This window comes from Eptesicus fuscus, chromosome 15 (genome assembly GCF_027574615.1).
Source record: "Eptesicus fuscus isolate TK198812 chromosome 15, DD_ASM_mEF_20220401, whole genome shotgun sequence".
Taxonomy (NCBI): Eukaryota; Metazoa; Chordata; class Mammalia; order Chiroptera; family Vespertilionidae; genus Eptesicus; species Eptesicus fuscus.
In genome coordinates this window covers 78,593,564-78,615,129 of record NC_072487.1, presented here as the reverse complement: position 1 = coordinate 78,615,129, position 21,566 = coordinate 78,593,564, and the positions used below count along the sequence as shown (strand labels likewise).

General features: G+C 57.0%; 1 protein-coding gene across 2 annotated transcripts in view; it reads left to right on the top strand.

The window, feature by feature from the left end:
* EHMT1 (euchromatic histone lysine methyltransferase 1) overlaps positions 1-21,566 on the top strand; it is a 75,492-nt gene that overhangs the window by 35,161 nt on the left and 18,765 nt on the right. The window contains exons 4-10 of one of the 2 annotated variants that reach the window (XM_054726907.1): positions 2,635-2,806; positions 4,339-4,475; positions 4,700-4,888; positions 10,417-10,494; positions 11,795-11,915; positions 14,517-14,645; positions 14,836-14,981. In XM_054726907.1, the coding sequence (XP_054582882.1) occupies positions 2,635-2,806; positions 4,339-4,475; positions 4,700-4,888; positions 10,417-10,494; positions 11,795-11,915; positions 14,517-14,645; positions 14,836-14,981 (972 nt within the window). The remainder of the gene's footprint in view (positions 1-2,634; positions 2,807-4,338; positions 4,476-4,699; positions 4,889-10,416; positions 10,495-11,794; positions 11,916-14,516; positions 14,646-14,835; positions 14,982-21,566) is intronic. The other variant, XM_054726908.1, reaches the window with a different exon arrangement.

Here is a 21,566-nt window from a genome sequence, read left to right as displayed (position 1 = left end):
GACACGGCGCGGTAGCGAGGACTGGACCCTGTGGCCATTCGGGTGCCGGGTGGGGTGTGGGCCAGCCTGGGTGCAGGTGGGCGGCAGGTGTGACTCCAGTGCCCTCTAGGAGTGCGACAGTGTACTGGGGGGAGGGGCTGAGGTGCCCAGGACCCATCCAGGCAGCCTCTGCAGGAGGCAGTTCTTGTCTCTCATGTTTTTGCTTTGTCAAATAATACAGCCCTAACAAAATCGAGAAGCTTGCTTTTTTTTTTAGATTTTCAGAATAACACCTTAAAGAGCAGGGTTGTCCCTGAGTAGCCTGTGTGCTGCTTCCCCTCAGGCTTTGCTTTCCCCGAGGCCAGGTCTGCATCTGTCCGCAGCGCTGGGGGGTGTAGGGGACACGGAGCAGAATGCGGTGCCCGTGTCCAGTGGCGGTTAGACACCGACCTGTCACGTTTGAGAAGGAGCGTGTGCAGGGCGAAGGAGCTCCATCGGAGCAGGGCTCCCTGTGCCGGGGCTCAGGCGGCGGTGGAGGAGCAGCACTGGCCGCAGGTCGGAGAGGTCCTTGTCAGAGGGGGCGGGGGTGGCCAGGGGCCAGTTAGAGCCCGCAGGGCCAGCCGCCGCCTGGACAGTGACCCCACGCGTGAACATACACAAAGCATAAAATACACCATCTTAGCCAGTTCTAAGTGTCCAGTTCTGGACACGAAGGACATTCACGGTGTGGAGCCCCCGTCACCCTCTCCGGGACCTTCTCATCTTCCCAGATGGACACTGTCCCCTTAAACACTCATCCCACCGCCTCCCCACCCCGCCCACCACCAGGGATTTTCTGTCTCTGTGGTCTAACTCCTCTAGGGACCTCATGCGCGTGGGACCCCCAGGATTTGTCCTTTTGAGACTGCTGCTTTCACTCAGCGTAACGGCCCCAAAGGTCATCGATTGCAGCAGGAGTCGAGAGTCCTTCCTCGTCAGGGCTGACTGGTGTTCTGCTGGGCGGATGGGCCACGTGACAGCCGTTCCTCTGCGGTGTCAGCCTGGGCTGCTCTGAGCAAAGCCGCTCTGGACCATCGTGTACAAGTGTCACCTGGAGACCCTGATTCCCTTCTGGGCGTCGGCCAGGAGCGGGACTGTGGTGGCGCCGGCTGTAGTTAGCTTTCCGAGGCCCCGCGACTGCCTCACCTTTACATGCCCTCCACCTCCTCGCCAGCACCTGTGTTTCCTGTGTGTGTGTGTGTGTTAATTGAGGGGTAATGGATAATTTTATGGTGGTTTTTTTTTTTTTTCGGAAGTAGCCATTTTAATGGGTATGAGGTGCTATCTATCTCATTGTGGGTTTTTAAAAAATATATATTTTTATTGATTTCAGAGAGGAAGGGAGGTGGAGAGAGAGAGAAACATCAATGATAAGAGAGAATCATTGATTGGCTGCCTCCTGCACGCCCCCTACTGGGGAGCGAGCCTGCAAACCTGGGCATGAGCCCTGACTGGGAATTGAACTGAGACCTCCTGGTTCCTAGGTCGGTGCTCAACCCCTGAACCCCCGGCCGGGCTCATTTGTGTGTTGTTGTTTTTTTAAATATATTTTATTGATTTTTTACAGAGAGGAAGGGAGAGGGATAGAGAGTTAGAGACATCGATGAGAGAGCAACATCGATCAGCTGCCTCCTGCACCCCCCCACTGGGGATGTGCCCGCAACCAAGGTACATGCCCTTGACCGGAATCGAACCTGGGACCTTTCAGTCCGCAGGCTGACGCTCTATCCACTGAGCCAAACCAGTTTCAGCAAATTTTGAAAAGTCTAATTTGTCCATTTATTCTTTTGTTGCCTATACATTTGGTGTCATGTCCAAGAAATCACCAAATCCAGTGTCATGAAGCTTCCCCACTGTTTTCTTCTAGGAGTTTTTGTGGTTTTACGTCTTTGGTCATTTTGAGTTAGTTTTTGTACCTGGTGTGATGTAAGGGTCCAACTCCGTTCTTCAGTGTGTGGCTGGCTGCCCAGTTCCCAGCAGCACGCGGTGAAGGGTGCTCACCTTGACTCTCCGTTGCACCTCCTGTGTGCACAGGACCTGGTTAGGCTGAACTGGACTTAAGACCCATCTCCCTCCAGGCTGTGGGGCTCTGTGGGATGACTCAGGGCCGGAGGCTGGGCGTCGGATCCAGGCTGCTGGAACCTTGGCAGGCTGAGCATGAGGACAGGGGTGGGAGCTCTGTACACTCAGCAGAGACAGAAATGCCGTGTGATTTTTCTGTTGTGCCATTTGGGGGTGCCGCTGAGGGCAGCCATGATGGACCACCCTGCAGGCGCGATCGGAGAGCTTTTGATGCCGCCCATTGAGGGTACTTTTGGTAATAGTTTATTGATAGATTGGGAGGGCAAACTTCTGCACAGGGCCAGGTAGAAGTACTTCGGGTTTTGCCACACGGCGTCGCTGCTGCTGCTTTCCTTCCCTTTAAAAATGGAGACACCGCTCTTAGCTCGCGGTGCTGACCCGTCTAGTCCCCGGAGCCAGGCGCCACTTGGTCCTGCCTCTCACGGTAACGCATCTCGGTGAGGGGCGTGTACGGAAGGAGCTGTGCCCGGGGCCGCGGTCTCCGTGCCGGCTGCTGGTGCGTAATTACAGTCACTGACTGTCTTTGTCCTGAAGCCCGCAGCCAGCAAGGACCCCCGAGAAGCTCGAGGTCACGAGGAGCCCGCAGAGGAGATCAGCAAGAACGTTTCTGATTTTGGACGACAGCAGCTTTTGCCCCCCTTCCCACCCCTTCATCAGTCGCTACCTCAGAACCAGTGCTACGTGGCCACCACGAAGTCACAGACAGGTGAGGGCCCGGCAGGGGGCCGTGCTCCGGATGTGTGTTTCGAACCTGCCCCTGCCGAACCAGAGCCGTGTTTGACTCTGAGTGTGAGTGTGCTCAGGGTTGGGGCACTGGCGTCGGGGGTCCTTCTGGGCTCCCCTGGAAACCTGCAGCGCCCCCCCACCACCGGTGCCTTGTTGTCAGTCTCACATGAAGATCGTCTCCATGACGGAATCTTACTGCCCTGGTCGCCCTGTTGGGTGGAAGACGCTGGCTAGGGAGCTCCCCGTGGTTACTGGGGGGCCTGTGGGCGGAGGGTGCGGGAACGGTGCTCTGGCTCCAGCTGTTGTCCACCCCTTTCCTGTGGGCGTCCTTGCTCTCCTAAGCCTGCTTCTGCTCCTGCCGTTGGGGCAGGGGCTGAGCATGTGGTTTTGGTTGGGCCTCTTGTGACAGGTGGCTGCACGAGTGGCCCCACCCCAGGAGGCCGGTGGGCGTGCCGTGGCGGGATGGCGGGGCTCGCTCTTGAGCCACTGGACACAGTTCCTGCAGACAGGACGGCTCCCTTCAGTGTAGAAAGGCCCTTTGCGTGAGGCCCACGCACGTGGGGCGCAGACATCAGATGAGCCCAGTCAGCCTGGCTGCGGGGGTGCGGCCGCTGCCCCCGGAAAGGCTGCCTGGGGCGAGTCCACGGTCGGAGCGGCTTGTCTTCTGGACTTTAAAGTACTTCCGCTTGTAGGGACGTCTGACCTCCGGCCCGTGCAGGGACTGCCGGCATCTCCACGCCGTCCCTGTTTCAGTACCGGCCCCGCCGTGTGCTCCCCTGACACGACTCCTGAGCCCGGAGCGTGGTCGCAGACACAGCCCCTTTGGCCTCTAGATACTTCAGGGCTGCTTCCTGCGAGTGACAGCATAATGTCCCTGAAAAGGGGCACTGCCACCAGGGGCGGTAACCGCGCCGCCACACTGGCCAGCTTTTGCCAGTTGCCCTGTGAATGCCCTTTTCAGCAAAGAAAGCAGTTTCTCTCAGTGGGTTTCAGAAACTTAGACCCTGGAGCTTTAAAAAAAAAGTTTGGTTCCAGCTGTTGTCCCCCACTTTGCTGTGGGCGCTGTCACCTAGCGCCCTCCTGCCCTTGAGCTGGTGGACGGAGCCAGGAGGAAGGTAGCGGGAAGGTCACTGCAGGGGCGGGGGCTTTCAGTCCCGGCTGCATCCGTACAGTCAGTGTTTTCTTGTGAATTAAACGGACGGCCCGTGAGCGCCCTGCCCGCAGCCGTCCCGTGTCTGTGCCCGTGGGCGCCCTGCCCGCGGCCGTCCCGTGTCTGTGCCCGTGGGCGCCCTGCCCGCGGCCGTCCCGTGTCTGTGCCCGTGGGCGCCCTGCCCGCGGCCGTCCCGTGTCTGTGCCCGTGGGCGCCCTGCCCGCGGCCGTCCCGTGTCTGTGCGTGTTGGTGGTCAGGTCTGTGAGCTGTCACCACCTGGGAAACACATTTGAATGGCGCTTCCTTTTCTTTCTTGTCTCCCTTTGACTTTTTTTTTTTAGCTTCCTTGCCTTTTGTTTTAGCAGCTGCAGTGTCTCGGAAGAAAAAACGAAGAATGGGAACCTATAGTCTGGTTCCCAGGAAAAAGACCAAAGTACTAAAACAGAGGACGGTGATTGAGATGTTTAAGAGTATCGCTCACTCCACGGCAGGTGCCAAGGTACGGGGGCGCGGCGTGTGCCATGTGTCTGTCCAGGACCCTCTGCGGCCGAAAGACTGAGGGTGAGGGGGGTGGATGGCCTTGGTCCTTTCGAAGGAGCCAGGCTCTGAGGCGCCTCGGCTCTAGGCCACGCCTCCCGTCCAGGTGGTGGTGGCGCCCTGCGTGGGGGCTGGCAGGCTGTCCTGCTACCGCTCCGCGTGACGGATGCCGCTGCCTCTGCTCAGAGCGAGAAGGACCCGGGCGACAGCACCCTCCACGTGAACGGGGAGAGCCTGGAGATGGACTCGGAGGAGGAGGACTCCGAGGAGCTGGAGGAGGAGGAGGACCAGGGCGCCGAGCAGGCTGCTGCCTTCCCCACGGAGGACAGCAGGACTTCCAAAGAGAGTGTGTCGGGGAGTGACCACACCCACAAGGTAGGCCCTTCCCTCCTCGGGTCAGAGGCTGCGGAGCGGACCGTCGTGGATCTGGGAGTCGGCAGTAGGCCCTTCTAGGCCGCCCTCAAGTCCCTGTCAGCGTCTGACTTGAGTTTTTGTTTATCTTTCTTGCATTTTAGATGAGTTTATTTTATTAGAGAAGTGTGTGTCTCCCTGTACCTGTGTCTGGAAGGGCTTGCATTGAGCTCCTTAGGCTCTGGGAGGACAGGACTCACTGGTGGCCGACGGCTCGTGGTGCTTGCTGCTGGCCGGTGCGGCCCCTCCCCAGGTGCAGCCCTCCCCCGCTGAGGCCCTGACGGGAGTCCCTGTCCTCCTGGCCGGAGCCAGTAGGCATCCAGGCTGCCGAGGGACATGCGATCGGGTACCACCTGGCGTGTCCTTGTTCCGTGGCCACCAGGGGACCAGCTCCAGGAGGTGGCAGGGTGGCAGTGTGGTCACAGCTGCCACGTCGTGGCCCTGTCAGCCGGGCACTGCCTGTGGGTGGTCCTGGGGCTCCGCCTGGCTGGGGTCTCCAGGGGCCCGGGTGGTGTGGTTTCTGAGCAGATGGGGGGTGGGCGAGCGTCGGTGCGCTCAGTTCTGAGGGGTAGACGAGAAGGGGCACTGGGAGCTGGGGGACGTAGGAACTTGTGCTCTTACTGAGCCCGTATCGGCCTTGGCTGAGAAAGCTCATGCTCACCTTTGAGCTGGACTGTAAGTCACTGCTCCGAGCCCCGCTGAGCATTCTTTCCCGTCGTCTGTGGTTGTGCATCTGTGACGACGTGGCACCAGGAGCGTGTGTGACCGTGGGGTGGGCGTCAGCTCCGGGCGGGCTCGTCTCCCAGCCCTGCCTGGGGGCTCGCAGCCCAGGCCTCGCCTCTTGCTGTTCCTCCTGGGTCCTGGGTGCTGGTCCACGGACTTGCACTGCTGGTTGGGAATCCGTTGATGTAAGCTGTCTTCTAATACTGCATGGACTTCATCTTCTGTTGATGAATGTTTGACTTACAGGATTTATTTGGTGATAAAATATAAAGTTAATGCACTCAAAATGGCTGAATGTTATGGAACCCATTCCCTCGAAATGGCTATCCACGTATGTCAACAGCATTTCCTGGCTGATTCTCCCCTGGCTGGTTTAAAAAGCCTCCATTCATATGCCAACATGGCATCTGAATTTAAGTCTGTAAAGGGGAAAACTAAACGAGTGCCCAGCGAACCAAAGAACCAAGGAACCAGGCGGACGGAAGAAGACACTGTGGCCAGCGGGAAACAGAACCAGTCGGCGGGCACGGCTCTGTCAGCAGCTGCAGGGAGCAAGAGTAGATGTCATGGTCACGGCCATTCCAGGGAGAGAAAGACGGCACATGCACCGGCCGTCCTGCGGACGCTCCCTCACGCCCTGACTGCGTGTTGGTCTGACAGCCCCCGGGGTGTGTCCGACGGTGGCCATGTGAGGGTGTGGACTGGCTCAGAGGAGACAGGGTCCTGGGGCCTGTTACCAGGACTTAGTGGCGGAAGATGAAAGGAGGAAGGCCAGAGAACATGTGTTTCAGGGCGTCTGTGAAGCCAGCTGGGGTTGGGGTTTGGTGATTACCTCATGATCCCAGGAATGATAAGGATTCCGTTTGCCAGCGACCACAGAATGCCACGCCTGAGTGTCCGCCCAGGCCGCCCTCCGGAGCCCTGCCGCCCTCGTGCCGCCCTGCCTTTGCGCAAATGGAACCCTGCTGTGGGCATGTATTAGTGTGGCTCGTGTCTGCAGTGTTATGTTTGTGGGATTTATTTGTATTGTTAGTTCATTTTCATTATTATATCATGGTGTTTATTTTATTGATTTCAGAGAGGAAGGGAGAGGGAGAGAGAGATATAAATATCAATGATGAGAGAGGATCATTGATTGGCTGCCTCCTGCACGCCCCCTACTGGGAATGGAGCCCGTAATTCGGGCATGTGGCCTTGAGGGAATTGAATCCCAGACGCTTCAGTCCACAGGCCGACGCTCTATCCATGGAGCCACACTGGCGAGGGCTATCACGGTGGTTTTTAAAGTCATCTCAGTTCTCTGAGACCCTCTCTGGCCGTCTTGGGGTCAGTAATATTGCTGCAAAATGCTAAAATCGTAGTTGCCTTTTTAATTTTTTTGTTTTTATAAATATATTTTTTTATTGATTTAAGAGAGGAAGGGAGAAGGAGAGAGATAGAAACATCAATGATGAGAGAGAATCATTGATTGGCTGCCTCTTGCACACCCCCTTCTGGGGATTGAACCCTCAACCCAGGCATGTGCCCTTGGCCGGAATTGAACCCGGGACCCTTCAGTCCACAGGCCGATGCTCTATCCACTGAGCCAAGCCGGCTAGGGCTGTAGTTGCCTTTTAAACTGTCATTTATTGGAGCTATAATATGTGGGTTAAACATGCTCAGTTTAATTTCTGTGACAGAAATATTAACCGACATAACACACAGCAAAGGCGCTCTGTTGTTTTCAGTGATTTTCCAGAAAATGAGGATGAGGTGGTCCCGAGGCCAGAACACAGCTCGTAGTGTCCCCCGAGGTGCCTGCTGGCCACCCACGAGTGCCTGCCGCTGTGGGACCCGCATGACTTCACGGGCCAGACTGGCCTCCCCTCCCGCGTGGTTAGGCACGTCTCCTGCGTGTCCCCGTGGGACGCCACTCGGTGCAGCCGCTGGTCTGTGGGGCGGTCACGTTCCAAACCACTTGGCAGGAAGGGAGCCGTTGTGTGTCCCTCCCATGACGGCCGCCTGCTCACTGGCGTGGCCAGCGTTGCTGTTTGGATTAGAAGCCGGTTTCAGGGCCTGGTCACGTGGAAGACCGCTGGGGGTCATAGGCGTTCTGAGCGCTGGGAGGGGGCGAGGTGCAACCCTCACTTCCTAGCCTGAGGTCGGAGCTGGGTCTGGTGACGGGTCGGTCCTGCTGGGCCAGGGTCTCCTCTGGCCTCCCCGCCCCGGAGCCCTCGCTGGCGCCGTGTGCCGTCTCCTCGCTCCCTCGTGTTTCAGCGCTGCAGCATCGGCCGGTTGTCCGGCCGCGATCCCTCTCTGCCCCGTTCCTCAGGCTTTGATTTGCCTTCTTTGCAGCTGTTGTGTGTGCAGTTTCCCAGCGACCCTACCAAGTCCCCTGCTCCTTCCTTCAAGGTCTCTCACGGCATGCTCCCTGACTGGGGCGGGGATCGAGCCTGCAAGTGAGGTACATGCCTTTGACCGGCATTGACCCTTCAGTCCATGGGCTGACGCTGTAACCACTGAGCAACCTGCTAGGGCTCATTGCTCAATCTTTTTAAAATACAAAACTACCCAATGAAATTTAAAGATAGCATCTTAAGTAAAGCTGACGAAAGATATCCAAACCCTACCAGAAAGGCTGCTATGCTACTCAGTGGTGAGCATTTTAAAGCATTTCTAACAGGAGGAGTGAGAGGGGGAGGGCGGCCGCTGTCTCCGCCGTGAACCCGCAGCTCGGTCACAGATCTCACGGGACGAGGACCAGCAGGAAACGTTCCCGTTGGAAGGACCGGGGAGAAGCGTTTGCGGGGGATGGAGTTCCCCTCCAGGGGCAAGACCGCAGCCGGAGAGGCAGCAGCTGGCGAGCCGCGCCGCGCCCCGTGCCCCCGCGCAGAAGCCCGGGAGCGAGGTGGTGGCTGGGCGCAGCCTCACGGGCAGGGCCCGGCGGTGCAGACGCGGGAAACGGCGGGCGGCGCAGCACGTGGCCGCTCCGTCTGTCCGGTACAAGGTCGTCGCAAAGCACGTACTTCAGTGTGGAGCTGTGAAGGACAAGACTCTGAGAAACAAAACCACAACATCTCCCCTGAAAACTAAAAAGTACGATAGTAACAACGTACCGTCACCCGTGCGCTGGGCAGTAAATCCCACACGAAGTGCGTGTTCCCTGTGAGAAGAGAGCTGTAGACTTCGCTGAAAGAGGCTCAGAAGAGAGACAAGCTGGTGGCGAGGCCCATGGTGGCTGGAGGGGAGGACCCGTGTTTTGTGTGCAGACCCAGGACCCTTACAGGACCGTCGGGAGCGGCTGGCGCAGGCCTTGTGACCGCAGGATGGGAGCGAGGGCCGCGGTGCCGAGACAAGACCGCCCCGAAAAGGGGCTTGTGAGGAGAGGGCGGCGGGAGCGAGCGGAGGGGCCGTAGCAGCCGTTTGTATGTCAGGACCGAGTTTACTGCAGGAAGAGGGTTTAGATTGTGGCCTGGGGACCTTGACCGTTCAGTCAATGTTGGAACCATCGGCTGATCTTTGGGGAAAAAGGTGTGGGCTCCTGCTTGATGGTCCCTAACAAACGTCACCTCCTTTCCGGAATCGGATGGGGTGATGGCCGCTCCCCGAGCACACTGAAAAACACCCAGTCGGACACTTGAAAACGATGTGTTTCCGGTTAAGTGAGCCACTTCCCAGTAAAGCTGTTACTTACAAAAGTAAATTCCAGATTTAAAGTGTTGACACCACGTGCTGCCGGGTTGGAGGGGATGTTGGGACTCTTTTCTGATGGCCGGTGAGGAAGGCCTGGCGCAGGGCCCGACCCAGAAGCCCCGAAGAGAAGTGGACACGTGTGACTGGTCCAGGTCTCCGAGTTTATGTCAAAAACACCAGAAGCAAAGCTCAAAGAACTTAACGCAGAAGATACCTATGACCGTCAGCCGACACCGTGTTAGCACCTGTGTGTGCAGCTTCCCAGAATGAGTAAGGAAGCACGAGCCCAGTGGGTATGGATGCGGCGAGGTCCCGCGAGACCCAGCGGAGGCGGAGAGCGCAGCGCAGCCGCGCCTGCCTGGGGCTGGTCCCGGCGGAGGGTCCTGCTGGCTCGGCACTCAGCCGCAGTGTGGAGCTGGGCGCGCCTCGAGGAGGGGCTGACGACGTCACCACGGGCCCCCACGGAGGACCAGGCCAGCGTGTGCGTGCCACGTCCCCGCTGCCAGGACCAGTGAGAAGGGGCACATGGGTGCTTGCATGTGTTTTAGCGTCTTCTACACCAAAAACGTACGCATGTGTCACCCATGTGGATAGAATAGGCTTGCCAGCAGCCAGAGTAAGGTATCTGTGTTGTTTTGATACGGAAAGAATTCCAAAACGTATTTTTAATTAGAAGAAGTAACATTCACAAAACTGCCTTTGACGGCTCGTCATCTGACGAAGACAGAAATGCGCTCTGTGTTCAGGCTCCGTGTTGGCACCAGCTGAAGGCCCTGCACCGGATGGGCTCTTGGGTGTGTCTGTAGGGGCAGGGGTCATTGTCTGTGACTTTGTAACCTCTGACCTTCTCACCGTGTGTGCCTTGTTACTTCCTAACCGAATTCCACGCTCAGAACCGCCAGGTGATGGGCCAGGCACTCACCTTCAGCGCTGACCATGTGAGCACCCCGCAGTCGCTCGGGGCGGGCAGGAGCGCCAGCACCCCACCCAGCCCCGCCCCCGCCCGTGTTTGGAAAATGTGGTTTTGATGGAATCACTGCCACTGGAGCGTCTCATTAGTTTCTGTTTTCTTTTTGGCTTGTTGTGCGGCTGGTCAGATGGATGGCGAGTCTGAGGAGGAGCAGGAGTCGGCCGGCACCGGGGAGGAGGAGGAGGACGGAGACGAGTCCGACCTGGTAACCAGCGGTGCATTCTGACTTCGTGTTTGTAGCCCAGTGAACCAGGAGACAGCGCCATCCATTCATTGTGTCCGCGCGCGGGGGACAGGGCCTCGCGGGCGCAGGCAGATGGGGCCGGCCTCGGAAAGGAGCATGAGCGGCACTGGCAGACGGGCCAGGGCTGGGCCAGCAGGGGTCCCCCGAGACTCTGCCGCCATGGCTGTGAGGAAGGAAGCGGGAGGTGTCAGGAAGAATGGCACCTGTCGGGGGCGGGGGCGGCAGGGTGGTGAGGGGCGGGGGGAGGGCAAGTCTGTTGTTACCACGGGGCAGCCAAGTGGAGTCGTCACGTCACGGAGGCAGGGCCCTGGGCGGGAGGGGGAGCTTGGATGCGGGGAGGGATGGAGCCTGGGCACCACGGCCAGACAAGTGGGTCCTGAGACCGGGAGGGCTTCTCCGAGCTGCAGGGAGGAAGCTCAGGGGATGTGGGGTCACGTGGAGGCAGAACATGGCATGTGGTGTCAGCTGGTCTGGGCGGATGAGAGGAGGGAGGACATGGACTGGGTGACGTTGTGACGTGACGGGAGCTCTGGGTGCAGTGCTTGCCACAGTTCTTTCTGAAGCTTTGCCATCAGGAGCGTCCAGGTGGCAGGGGCACGGGGCGGCGGGCTGTGGCGAGGGCCTCACAGGGCGGAGCACCGACACGGTCCGGCACCAGGGCGGGGGGCGGAAAGGCCAGGCCCTGCACCTGGTGCGCCTTTCGTCTCGTGAACACGTCCTTTCCAGTCTCTGCCCACAGCAGGCAGGAAGCTTGAGGTGCTTGCGCTCGCCCAGCTGCAGGGCTGGCGGGCCGCGCTGTGCGTCTGTCTGTCTGTCATTCGTGGCAGGTGGATGCTCTCCCACCTGGATTTTAGAATCACAAACCAGTCGTGAAGGAGAGAAGCGTGCCCTGCCCGCACTGTGCTCCAGCCCCTTCGTGCAGGCGGATTCAGAGCTCGGAGGCGCCTCTGAGCAGCGCAGCGCGTGGGCTGGGTCTCCGCGCGTAGGCGCTTCCTGAGCCAAACTCAGGACTTACACGGTTCATTCCCATGTTCCGAGCGTTTTCGGGGCCTAGAAGATAACTGAGCTGAGAGTGATGTTTTGGGGAAAAGCCTGGGTATCTTTAAGAATGGGATCCAGAAAAAAATGTCTAAAAGTGCAATTAATTTTCTAGTTGCAGAATCAGGATATAGCAGGTATTCTATTCGCACGAAAACCAAACTGCAGTGCGTGGGCTGTGAAGTCCCGCGCTTAGCTCTTCTTGTCCTGCCCTCTGATGCAGAGCTCCGGGTCCAGCACCAGGAAGAAGTTCCTCAAGAGGAGAGGGAAGCCTGACAGCCCCTGGGTCAAGCCGGCCAGGAAGAGGAGGCGGAGAAACCGGAGGAAGCCGAGCAGCGTGCTGGGTGAGCAGGCCGGGGCCTGGGTGGGACGGAGCCGGCGGGGCGGGGCGGGGCTCTGGAGGAGTCGGTCCTCACAAGGAGAGGAAAGGTGTCTGACACTCCCGTGGTGCCGACCCTCAGGTGACCGGGACCCTGTGCACTCACTGCTTCCTTGGTGCCTGCGGAGCTGAGGGGCTCCTTCCCCACCTTCCCCGTGTGACCGGGAATTGTGGCCTGTGTGGACCTCCGTGTCCCGTGGGCAGTGCCTCGGCCCACTTGGAGGCTTTCGGCCCCTCGCTCAGGTCCCCCTGCTTCAGGGGTCCTTTTGTTAAGGGACACAAGGAAGGAAATGGCCCTCAGACCCAGGAGGTCAGCAGGCCTGGGGGCGGGGCTACTGCAGCCACTTGGTTTCAGAGGACTCGGCATTGGGGACTGGGTACGTCACTCGGGGTCCCTCCCCTGCCAGCCTCCTGTCCCGGTCACCCAGCCTCACTCGTCCCGGCAGGTCACGCCATGGTCTTTGTGTGGATGGATGGTCGGGCAGGCGCTGGCTCTCGGGCAGCTGCTCTGTGCATAGCCGGGCAGCCACGTTGCCGTGCGGGCTGGGTGGCCGGAGGAGACCAGGCCAGGGCTGCCCCCGGGGTGTGGGTCCCTCCCAGTCGGGGCCGTTTCCGAGGGAGGCGCTGTGCACACTGTGCGTGTCTCAGCAGACGCTCTTCACTGTCTTGGGGCGACGTTTGGCCTGGAGGGGCTGGGTCCTGTGGTGTCTGACTTGGTGGGAAACTGTTCCAAAGCGCGGTCCTCTTCCCCAGCACGCAGCCACCTGCTGGCGTCCTGGCGCCCGCTCTGCTCCAGCGCCGCGGCCTCACCGCCCTCGTCTGCGCTGGGTCACGTTTCCTTTCTGCGTCTTCTTTGGAAAAGTGTTTCTTCTTTCATTCGTGTAAGATCCACGTGCGCCTTCCCAGGGAGCTCCAGTCCTTGACGAAGTGTGTGTTCTGTGAATGTGTGCACTTGTGAAAGTTTAACCCTTTGCACTCGCTTGCTTTTTCCTCGATTCCTTTATTCTACTCGGGATTTAATTTTTTAAATACCCCAGATTTTACAAAGCGCGGCAGTAGAATAAAAAACGAGTTTCTTTTCATACAAACTTATTTATTTGGATTTTTTTATATTTCAAATTATTGATACATTTAAAGAGTATAAAAAGAGCTGCTACCGATGCTAACTGTGTCGAGTCACACTCGACATCCGAGTGCAAAAGTTTAAAGTGCGTTAAAGTCTAACTATGACTATTCTTTCCAAATTCTGCTATTTGTGACCTCAGAGGTCTGTGCTGTCGGGCACAAATATTTTGTCCCATCTTTTCTTGAAGTTTCCATCTAGCCCTACCATGGGTCTGCGATGCCGCTGAGCTGGTGCCTGTGCTGGGAGGCGGGTCCAGCGCGCGTGCCGTGTGCGGGCGCCATGGCTGCGTGGACTTTCTCTTCGCATCTTCCCACCTTTGCTGACGGTGTTGGGCATATCTGGACGTCCTCATCTCTTCCTTCTGTCCGGCCATCCATCCATCCATCCGTCTGCACCTCAAAGCTGCAGCACCCCGTCATTTTCCTGATTATCTCAGCTCCCTTCATCCCCTGACGGAGAGGCAGCTCTGCTGAGTGGGTGTCGGGGAGGCAAAGCTGTCCCCCGAATGGAGGCGCTGTGTGTGCCTGTCACAGTGTGAGCCTGGACTTAGGTGTCGGGGGGCCTCCTGGAACCTCATGCTCCTTCCCGGACGGCTCCTCTGCCGGCTGACCCGGGTGCAGGTCCGAGACGGGACGTCCCTTGGGGGCAGAGGCGTCATCTTCGCCTGCTTGGTGTGACGTGTGCGGCGCATGCCTGGGCACTCACGGGAGCTGGGACACGTTTCTCTGTGAGGCTTCAAATGGCACAGACCCTCCTGCTCTTCAGGCGGACGGCGACTTCTCGCGGGCGCTGGCTCCCTGCCTGTCCCGCACCCAGAGCAGGATGTGGCGGCACTCGGGCCACCCCTCGGCGATGCCTCCTGTTTCCTGGCCACTGAAATAAAAGCTGCGACACGGTGACAGAGCTCGGTGTGTGCCGGGCATCTGCCCTCGGCTGGGCGTGGGTGCTCTGTCCGAGCGCTTTCCTCACAGTGAGGCCCCGGCAGTGGCAGGCTCCAGGGGCCTCCTCCTTCGCACACACGCCGTCCCTGGGCTGCTCGGAGGGGCGACCCTCTCCTAAACCCGGGTCTGGCGGCAGACGCCCCGAGTCCTGGGCCCAGGGGTCTGCACGCGCGGGCGGCTCCTTGGCTGCTGCTCAGCGTCTGGTCTGACCCCGAGGGTCGCGGAGCACACACCCCAGGTGCTCGCCGTCCTCTGGGCTGTTGGGCCGCTCGGCTCTGGCTGGGTCCGTCAGAGAAGGAGGTTTTGACACATCCGAGCCTTGGTTTTGCTTGACACAGACCCTCCCACGAGTCTTGTGTGGCCATGGGGCTCACACAGTGGGCGCAGGACAGTGGTGGGGCGGTGGCCTGGACCACAGTGGCGGCGATGGCTGAGCTGAGCAGGTTGATTGGCACCGCGTCTGGGGGCGCGGTGTTCACAGAGGTGCCTTTGAACGCAGGTCCTGAAGCGTACACGTCGTCTTCGGGGAGCGCAGAGCCGGCGGCCCCGGGGGACAGTGCGGGGTACATGGAAGTGTCTCTGGACTCCCTGGATCTCCGTGTCAAGGGAACGCTGCCCTCGCAAGCAGGTGAGCGTCAGGCTGTGACTCGGCTGGCCCCGTCTTGCCTTCCTGTCCCGTGGTTGGCGTTCCTGGCCTGTGGCCCCCACAGCACCGGGTCGCTAGTGTTTCCCTGCCCATGGGGGTCGTGTGTCAGCAGCCGGAGCGAGAGCCGGCACACGTTCCACTGGTGGGGACGCTCTCGCGTGTCTGACTCCAGGGCTGGCTAACGGTCCCGACGCCGGGGAGACGGATGGCCTCCAGGAAGTGCCCCTCTGCAGCTGCCGGATGGAAACCCCGAAAAGCCGAGAGATCACCACTCTGGCCAACAACCAGTGCATGGCCATGGAGAGCGTGGACCACGAGGTGAGCGTTGACTTTCGTTAGCCGCGCAGGGGCGTGGCAGTGCCCGAGCGGGGTCGGAGCGTGGCAGGTGCCCACGCTCACGGGCGCGGAGCCTGGCAGGCAGCAGAGGTGCCGACCTGGAAACGCAGGCACGGGTGGCGAGCTCTTAGGGCGGCGATGCCAGGGGTGCCACACCTGCCTGCAGCGAGGCTCATGCTCCGGCGGAGGACCGACCTGCTGCAGGTGCAGGCGTGGATGGGCCGGCGGCCTCGAGCCCGCAGCGCCGATGTCAGCGCCGCGTCCCGTCACTCAGCCTGTCCACACACCCGCCCACCCTCTCCCAGGACTTTCCTCCGTGACAGAGGCACGCACACGCCTGGCCTGTCCCCGCCTCTGCCATCTGCAGCCTGACTTGTCGCCCTCAGCCCTCGTCCTGGCTGTGAGCTGGCATTCCAGCGCAGACCCACACACCACTAAATATTTCAGGATGCGTTTCCCTAAAAAAGGACGTTTCTCATGTAACAGAAATAGCGACTTCCTGTTACATAACGCCCAGGCCAGAGTTAGATGTGTCTGTGAAAACCTCCTCTTACATTTCCCCCCAGTCCTCCTTGTGGCATAGGCTGTGTGTCTCCTGTGTTTCTGCCTCTTTTCACCCAAACACCCCCGCCACTCCTCCCCTCCTTTCCGCTGCTGGGCGACCTGGACCCCCCGGACGCTGGGGCTGAGGCTTCCCATCCGTTAGATCGGGTCCTCATCCCGTGGCCGGAGCGCTCAAGGTTCGGGCACGCCACGCTTCAGCTGTGTGTCCATTTACGCTGCCCAGAATGCTCTGGAGCCGGTCTGCGGACTCCCCGCACACCCAGAATGCTCTGGAGCCGGTCTGCGGGCTCCCCGCACACCCAGAATGCTCTGGAGCCGGTCTGCGGGCTCCCCGCACACCCAGAATGCTCTCGAGCCGGTCTGTGGGCTCCCCGCACACCCAGAATGCTCTGGAGCCGGTCTGTGGGCTCCCCGCACACCCAGAATGCTCTGGAGCCGGTCTGTGGGCTCCCCGCACACCCAGAATGCTCTGGAGCCGGTCTGCGGGCTCCCCGCACACCCAGAATGCTCTGGAGCCGGTCTGCGGCTCCCGCACACCCAGAATGCTCCGGAGCCGGTCTGCGGCTCCCGCACACCCAGGATGCTCCGGAGCCGGTCTGCGGCTCCCGCACACCCAGGATGCTCCGGAGCCGGTCTGCGGCTCCCGCACACCCAGGATGCTCCGGAGCCGGTCTGCGGACGCTGGCACAGAAGACCTCCCCTCTCTGGCCCTGAGGACACCTCCCACGGCACACGGCATCGTAGCTGCTGCTCGGTCTCTTCATTTTTCAAGTAACGCGCAGGTGCCCAGCGACCTCTGTGCAGCTCGCCTGTCCCTCGGCTCCTTTGTGGACTGTGCTGTCTGGCTATTTCTCCGATGTCTGTGTTAGTTCGTTGGAGTTTTAAAGTGGGGGCGGCTGGTTCTGTTATTCGGGTGGTTTTACAGGGAGACCTGTCTTCTCCTCTAGTGTCTCGTTCGTTTCCCAGTCCTTCGGACAATTTGTTCCATCCTCTTCTGAGGTTGACCAATCCTCCCTTTCAAAACATCGTTGTGGACATGAATATATATATAAATTTTTAATGTTTTTATTGGTTTTTAGAGAGAGATGAAGGGAGGGGGATAGAGAGATAGAAACTCTGATGAGAGAGAGAGAGAAACATCCATCGGCTGGCTCCTGCACGCCCCCTCCTGGGGATCGAGCACCCAACCCAGCCATGTGCCCCGATCGAACCAGTGACCTCCTGGTTCATAGGTTGACGCTCAATCACTGAGCCACGCCGGCCGGGCTACATGAATACATTTGGGGTTTTCTTTTTTGCGTTTCGTTCTTGTTGGTGCTCCAACAGTCCCATCTTTGGCTCACATGCCATCTTCACGTGGCCCTTTCCTGGGTCATGACTGTTCCCACGATGCCGAGAGGTTCTGTGCCTTTCACTGCTTCTCTCCCAGGGCCCGGCGCAATTCCTAGGTGTGAAGGTCCGTGTGACTCGGGAGCCAGTCGTTTCCATGGTGTTGCAGAACCATTCAGAGCACAGGACACCGTGGGCTTCACTGGAGCCGCTCTGAACTGGGCGACGGTGGGGATTTCCCAGCAACCGGTCCTTTTTTTTTTTTTTTTTTTTTTTTTTTTTTAATTCTCACCTGAGGATATTTTTCCATTGATTTTCAGAGAGAGTGGAAGAGGGAAGGAAAGACAGAAATATCAATGTGAGAGAAATACATCAATTGGTTGCCTCCTGCACACACCCTGACCAGGGGCTGGGGAGGAGCCTATAACCGAGGTATGTGCCCTTGACCGCAATCAAACCTGGGACCCTTTGGTCCACAGACCAACACTCTATCCACTGAGCCAAACCGGCTAGGATGCAACCAATCTTCTAAGAAACTACCATGTACCTTTTTAAAAGAAATTTAATTTTTTTTTTAACTGCAAGTTTATTTAACACAACAATCCCTCAGCTTTACTGAGGTGGTTGACCATGTCCATGACTAAATCCGCCTCTAAATTGGAATTCATGGTTCGATTCCCAGTCAGGGCACATGCCTGGGTTGTGGGCTCGATCCCAGTGTGGGGCATGCAGGAGGCACCTGATCAATGATTCTCTCTCATTGATGTTTCTATCTCTCCTTCTCTAAAATCAATAAAATTATATTAAAAAATTTTTTTTTGCTGTTTTGGAAATAAGTTTTTTTATGTTAGCATATGATAGATATATTGCTATTTTAAAATAAATCGTTACTTAAAATTTTTAATTTCTAAGAACCAAGATCATGGCATAGGTAAACACCTGTACTTGCCACCTCCCACAACTACATCAAAATTACAACTAAAATGCAGAACAGTTATCATTCAGAACCACCTGAAAGCTGGCTGAATGGAAGCCCTACAACTAGAGAAGAAGAAAGCACAGGGAGACCAGTAGAAGGGATGGAGGCGTGGAAAGGGCTGGTCTGAAACCCACCTGTGTTCGTTTTTTTTTTTTTTTTTTTAATTGGGAGGGAGATAGTCTCTGTTTGTAGCAGTTTTTCCATATGAATGGCCTGACCTGGCTCAGGCTTCATACTTTGCTAAAATCTCTCAAACAAGCTGCAGCTGGGTCAGTGTGCCCCACACCCATCAATTAAAGGCTCAGGACCCGGCACTAGCACCAACCAGCCTGCCTTGCTTCACAGCTGAGCCTCATCTGGGTACTTCCAAGCCCAATACAAATAGGAGGAATCTGCAGATCTCTCTGTAGCTCCTGCCAAGTGGCCCCAGGCAGGGGGTGACTGCACCACCCAGGAGGCCCTAGAGTCAGTGCACCAGTATGACAGCTTCAGACCACCCCAGATTTCAACTCTACACCCACAGGCAACCCACAAGGGGCAGACTCAGCACCAAAGTCCCGCTGAAGCGAGTCCTGCTCCATAGGGGTGTCTCCTGCACAGCAGATCTCCCACTGTAGTCGCAGCTGGTCCTCACAGCCAATTGACCTGGACGTCAACTCCCAATGACTCCATCAGCAATCAAGGCTCAGCTAAAAGACTGTGTACACAGCCCACACGGGCTGAGCCGCTGGGCCCTACAGGACACCTGCTACACAAGACCACTCTACCATCTCCAGGAGACAGAGCATCTTTACCTAATACGTAGAAACAAACACGGGGAGCAGCCAGTATGCGGAGACAAACATGTCACAAATGAAAGAAATGGAAGTAAGCAAACTGCGGGATACAGAGTTCGAAACCATGATTACAGATTACTCAAGGATCTTCATGAGACGTTCAAGGATCTCTGTGAGAATGTCCAAGATACGGCCCTAACTGGTTTGGCTCAGTGGATAGAGCGTCGGCCTTCAGACTGAAGGGTCCCAGGTTCGATTCCGGTCAAGGGCATGTACCTTGGTTGCGGACACATCCCCAGTAGGAGTTGTGTAGGAGGCAGCCGATCAATGTTTCTAACTCTCTATCTCTCCCTTCCTCTCTGTAAAAAAAATAAAATAAAATAAAATAAAAAAACAATAAAACGTATTAAAAAAAAAAGTATGTCCAAGATACGAAAAAGGACAGTCAGGAGTTAAGCGCACACTCACTGAAGTAAGGAGTAGTTCACAGGGATTCCACAGCGGAGGAGAGGGTTCCGAGAATCAAATCAACGATTTGGAGTACGAGGAAGCAGAAAATACCCAATCAGAAGAAGAAACAGAAAAAAAGATTCAGAAAATATGAAGATAGTGTAAGGAGCTCTGGGACAACTTCAAGCGTACCAACATTCGCATTATGGTGGTGCCAGATAAAGAAGAGAGAGAGCAAGATACTGAAAACCTGTTTGAAGAAATGACAGAAAACTTCCCCCACCTGGTAAAAAACAAACTTCCAAGTCCAGGAAGTGCAGAGAACCCCAAACAAAAGGAACCCAAAGAGGACCACACCAAGACACAAATTAAAATGCCAAGGGATAAAGACAAAGAATATTAAAAGCAGCAAGAGAAAAACAGTTACCTACAAAGGAATGCCCATACTACTGCCAGCGGATTTCTCAACAGAAACTCTGCTCTGAAATCAATAAAATTATATTAAAAATTTTTTTGCTGTTTTTGCCAGAATGGAGTGGCAAGTAGTCCAAGTGAAGAACAATAAGGACCTACAACCAAGATTACTTTACCCAGCAAAGCTGTCATTCAGAATAGAAGGGCAGATAAAGTGCTTCACAGATAAGAAAAAGCTAAAGGAGTTCACCACCACCAAACCAGTGTTATATGAAATGTTGAAGGGTATTCTTCAAGAAGAGGAGGAAGAAGAAGAGATACAAAATATGAACAAATAAAATGGCTATATGTATCTATCAATAATTGAATCTAAAAATGAAAATAAACAAGAAACCTAATGAACAAAATAAACTGGTGAATGAAATAGAATCAGAAGCATGGAAGCATGGAGCAGACAGCTCACGAATCTCGGAAGGGGGGCGGGGAGAGATTAATCAAAGATCTTACTATGGACACGGGGTGAAGGCGTGGGGCGCGGCGGGAACTGGGTGGAGGGAGCCAATGGGGGAAAAATAGGGGGACACCTGTAATACTCTAAACAATAAAGACTTTTAAAAAGAAGGAAGATTTCAGTTTTCAATATGATAAATGCCAGTAGCTAGGACCCTTTTGGACAAAGCTCTTTGGCACCCTCAATAATTTTAAGAATATAAACCCAAAGCTTTTTTGGGGGGTTGCTGTCCACTTGCTCCAACTGTTTCATGTGGGATGCAGGAAAGCCTGGGGCTGCAGCTCTTCCCTCCCCGTGTTTGTCTTGACGCTCGGCTGTCTCATCCTCAGGTGTCAGCAGCCCTTTGTGAGCAAGCTCCTTGGTCTTTGCGCCGCCCGTCGTTAGCTTTAATGAGGCCCAGTCCACACGCAGCCAGTCCCCTGCGCGTCATTCTCGGCCAGACGGGTGCATGCAACCGAGTGACCCCCACCTGGCCAGGGGCTGCTGCTCAGGCCTCCACTGGGTCCCAGGTCCTGCCCAGTGTGCTGGTCCTGCTGGTGCCGGCTCTGCAGCCCGGCCCGCGTTTCTCCTTCCGGCCCTGTGGTCTCGTGAACAGCCTCCCGCCGCCTCTGTGCTGTGACGTCCCTCGCGTTGCCTCACCAGTTAACGCCGCCTCCCCTTGGAGGCACCTGCCCTCGCTGTCTCCGCCCTCACGTCGGCAGCGACTCTGCACAGCACGTTGGGTTAGTCTTGTGTGCGATGTGGGTCTCTGTGGCTTAATGGTCTGTGTGGGCATCCCCACGTCATGTGATCATGGATGTCGTCGAATCACAGTTAAAATTTTACTGGAGTTAAGACTAGTCATCTGCTCCTCCTTTTTCTTCATGTTGAGCCTTGTGCATTGGGATGTCTGTGATGGTGATTTATTCCATGGTTGGCTTTATCCTTTAGATCTGTTCTTAACGTCTTTAGTGGGTGCCCTGAGATTACAATATATCTTAATGTATCCGGTTCCCTTCCATGGATGCTGTACCGCTTCACGTGCCATCTTAGTGCGGCCGAGCTCTCCCTCCTGTCTGTGCACGTCTTAGCTTCGTGTCGCTGGGGTCCCCCAGCCCACGGCTGCTGTTGCTTGCACTCGCCCGCTGGCTTTCGATGGAGCGGACGTGCACCCTTCTGTCACCTGCAGCTTCGTGCCTCGGCAGGTCCCGTCTCCCTCTGGGTCGTCCTCCTCGTGTCCGAAGACCCTGCGTCTGTCTGTATTTATTTATTTCTGGTGGCACAGCCTGCTCATCATGGATTCTCCCCTCACTGTGCTTGACAAAGTCCATTTGCCTTCATTTCTGGAAGGTGTGTTCGTGGGTTCTGGCTACACGCGGGCCTGTCTGACCTGGTTCCTGCGCGTGGGGAGGCTCTGGCTGCCGCCAGGGTCCCCCGTCTTGGCCGGGGGGGCGGGGCTGGGGGCGGCTGCTCTTTTGTTTTTCTCTTGGTGTTTATCCTCGTGAGAGTTCTGCGAGCTGCTCATCTCTAGAAAACTCTTGCCGGTAGCAATTTGCTTTTCAGCC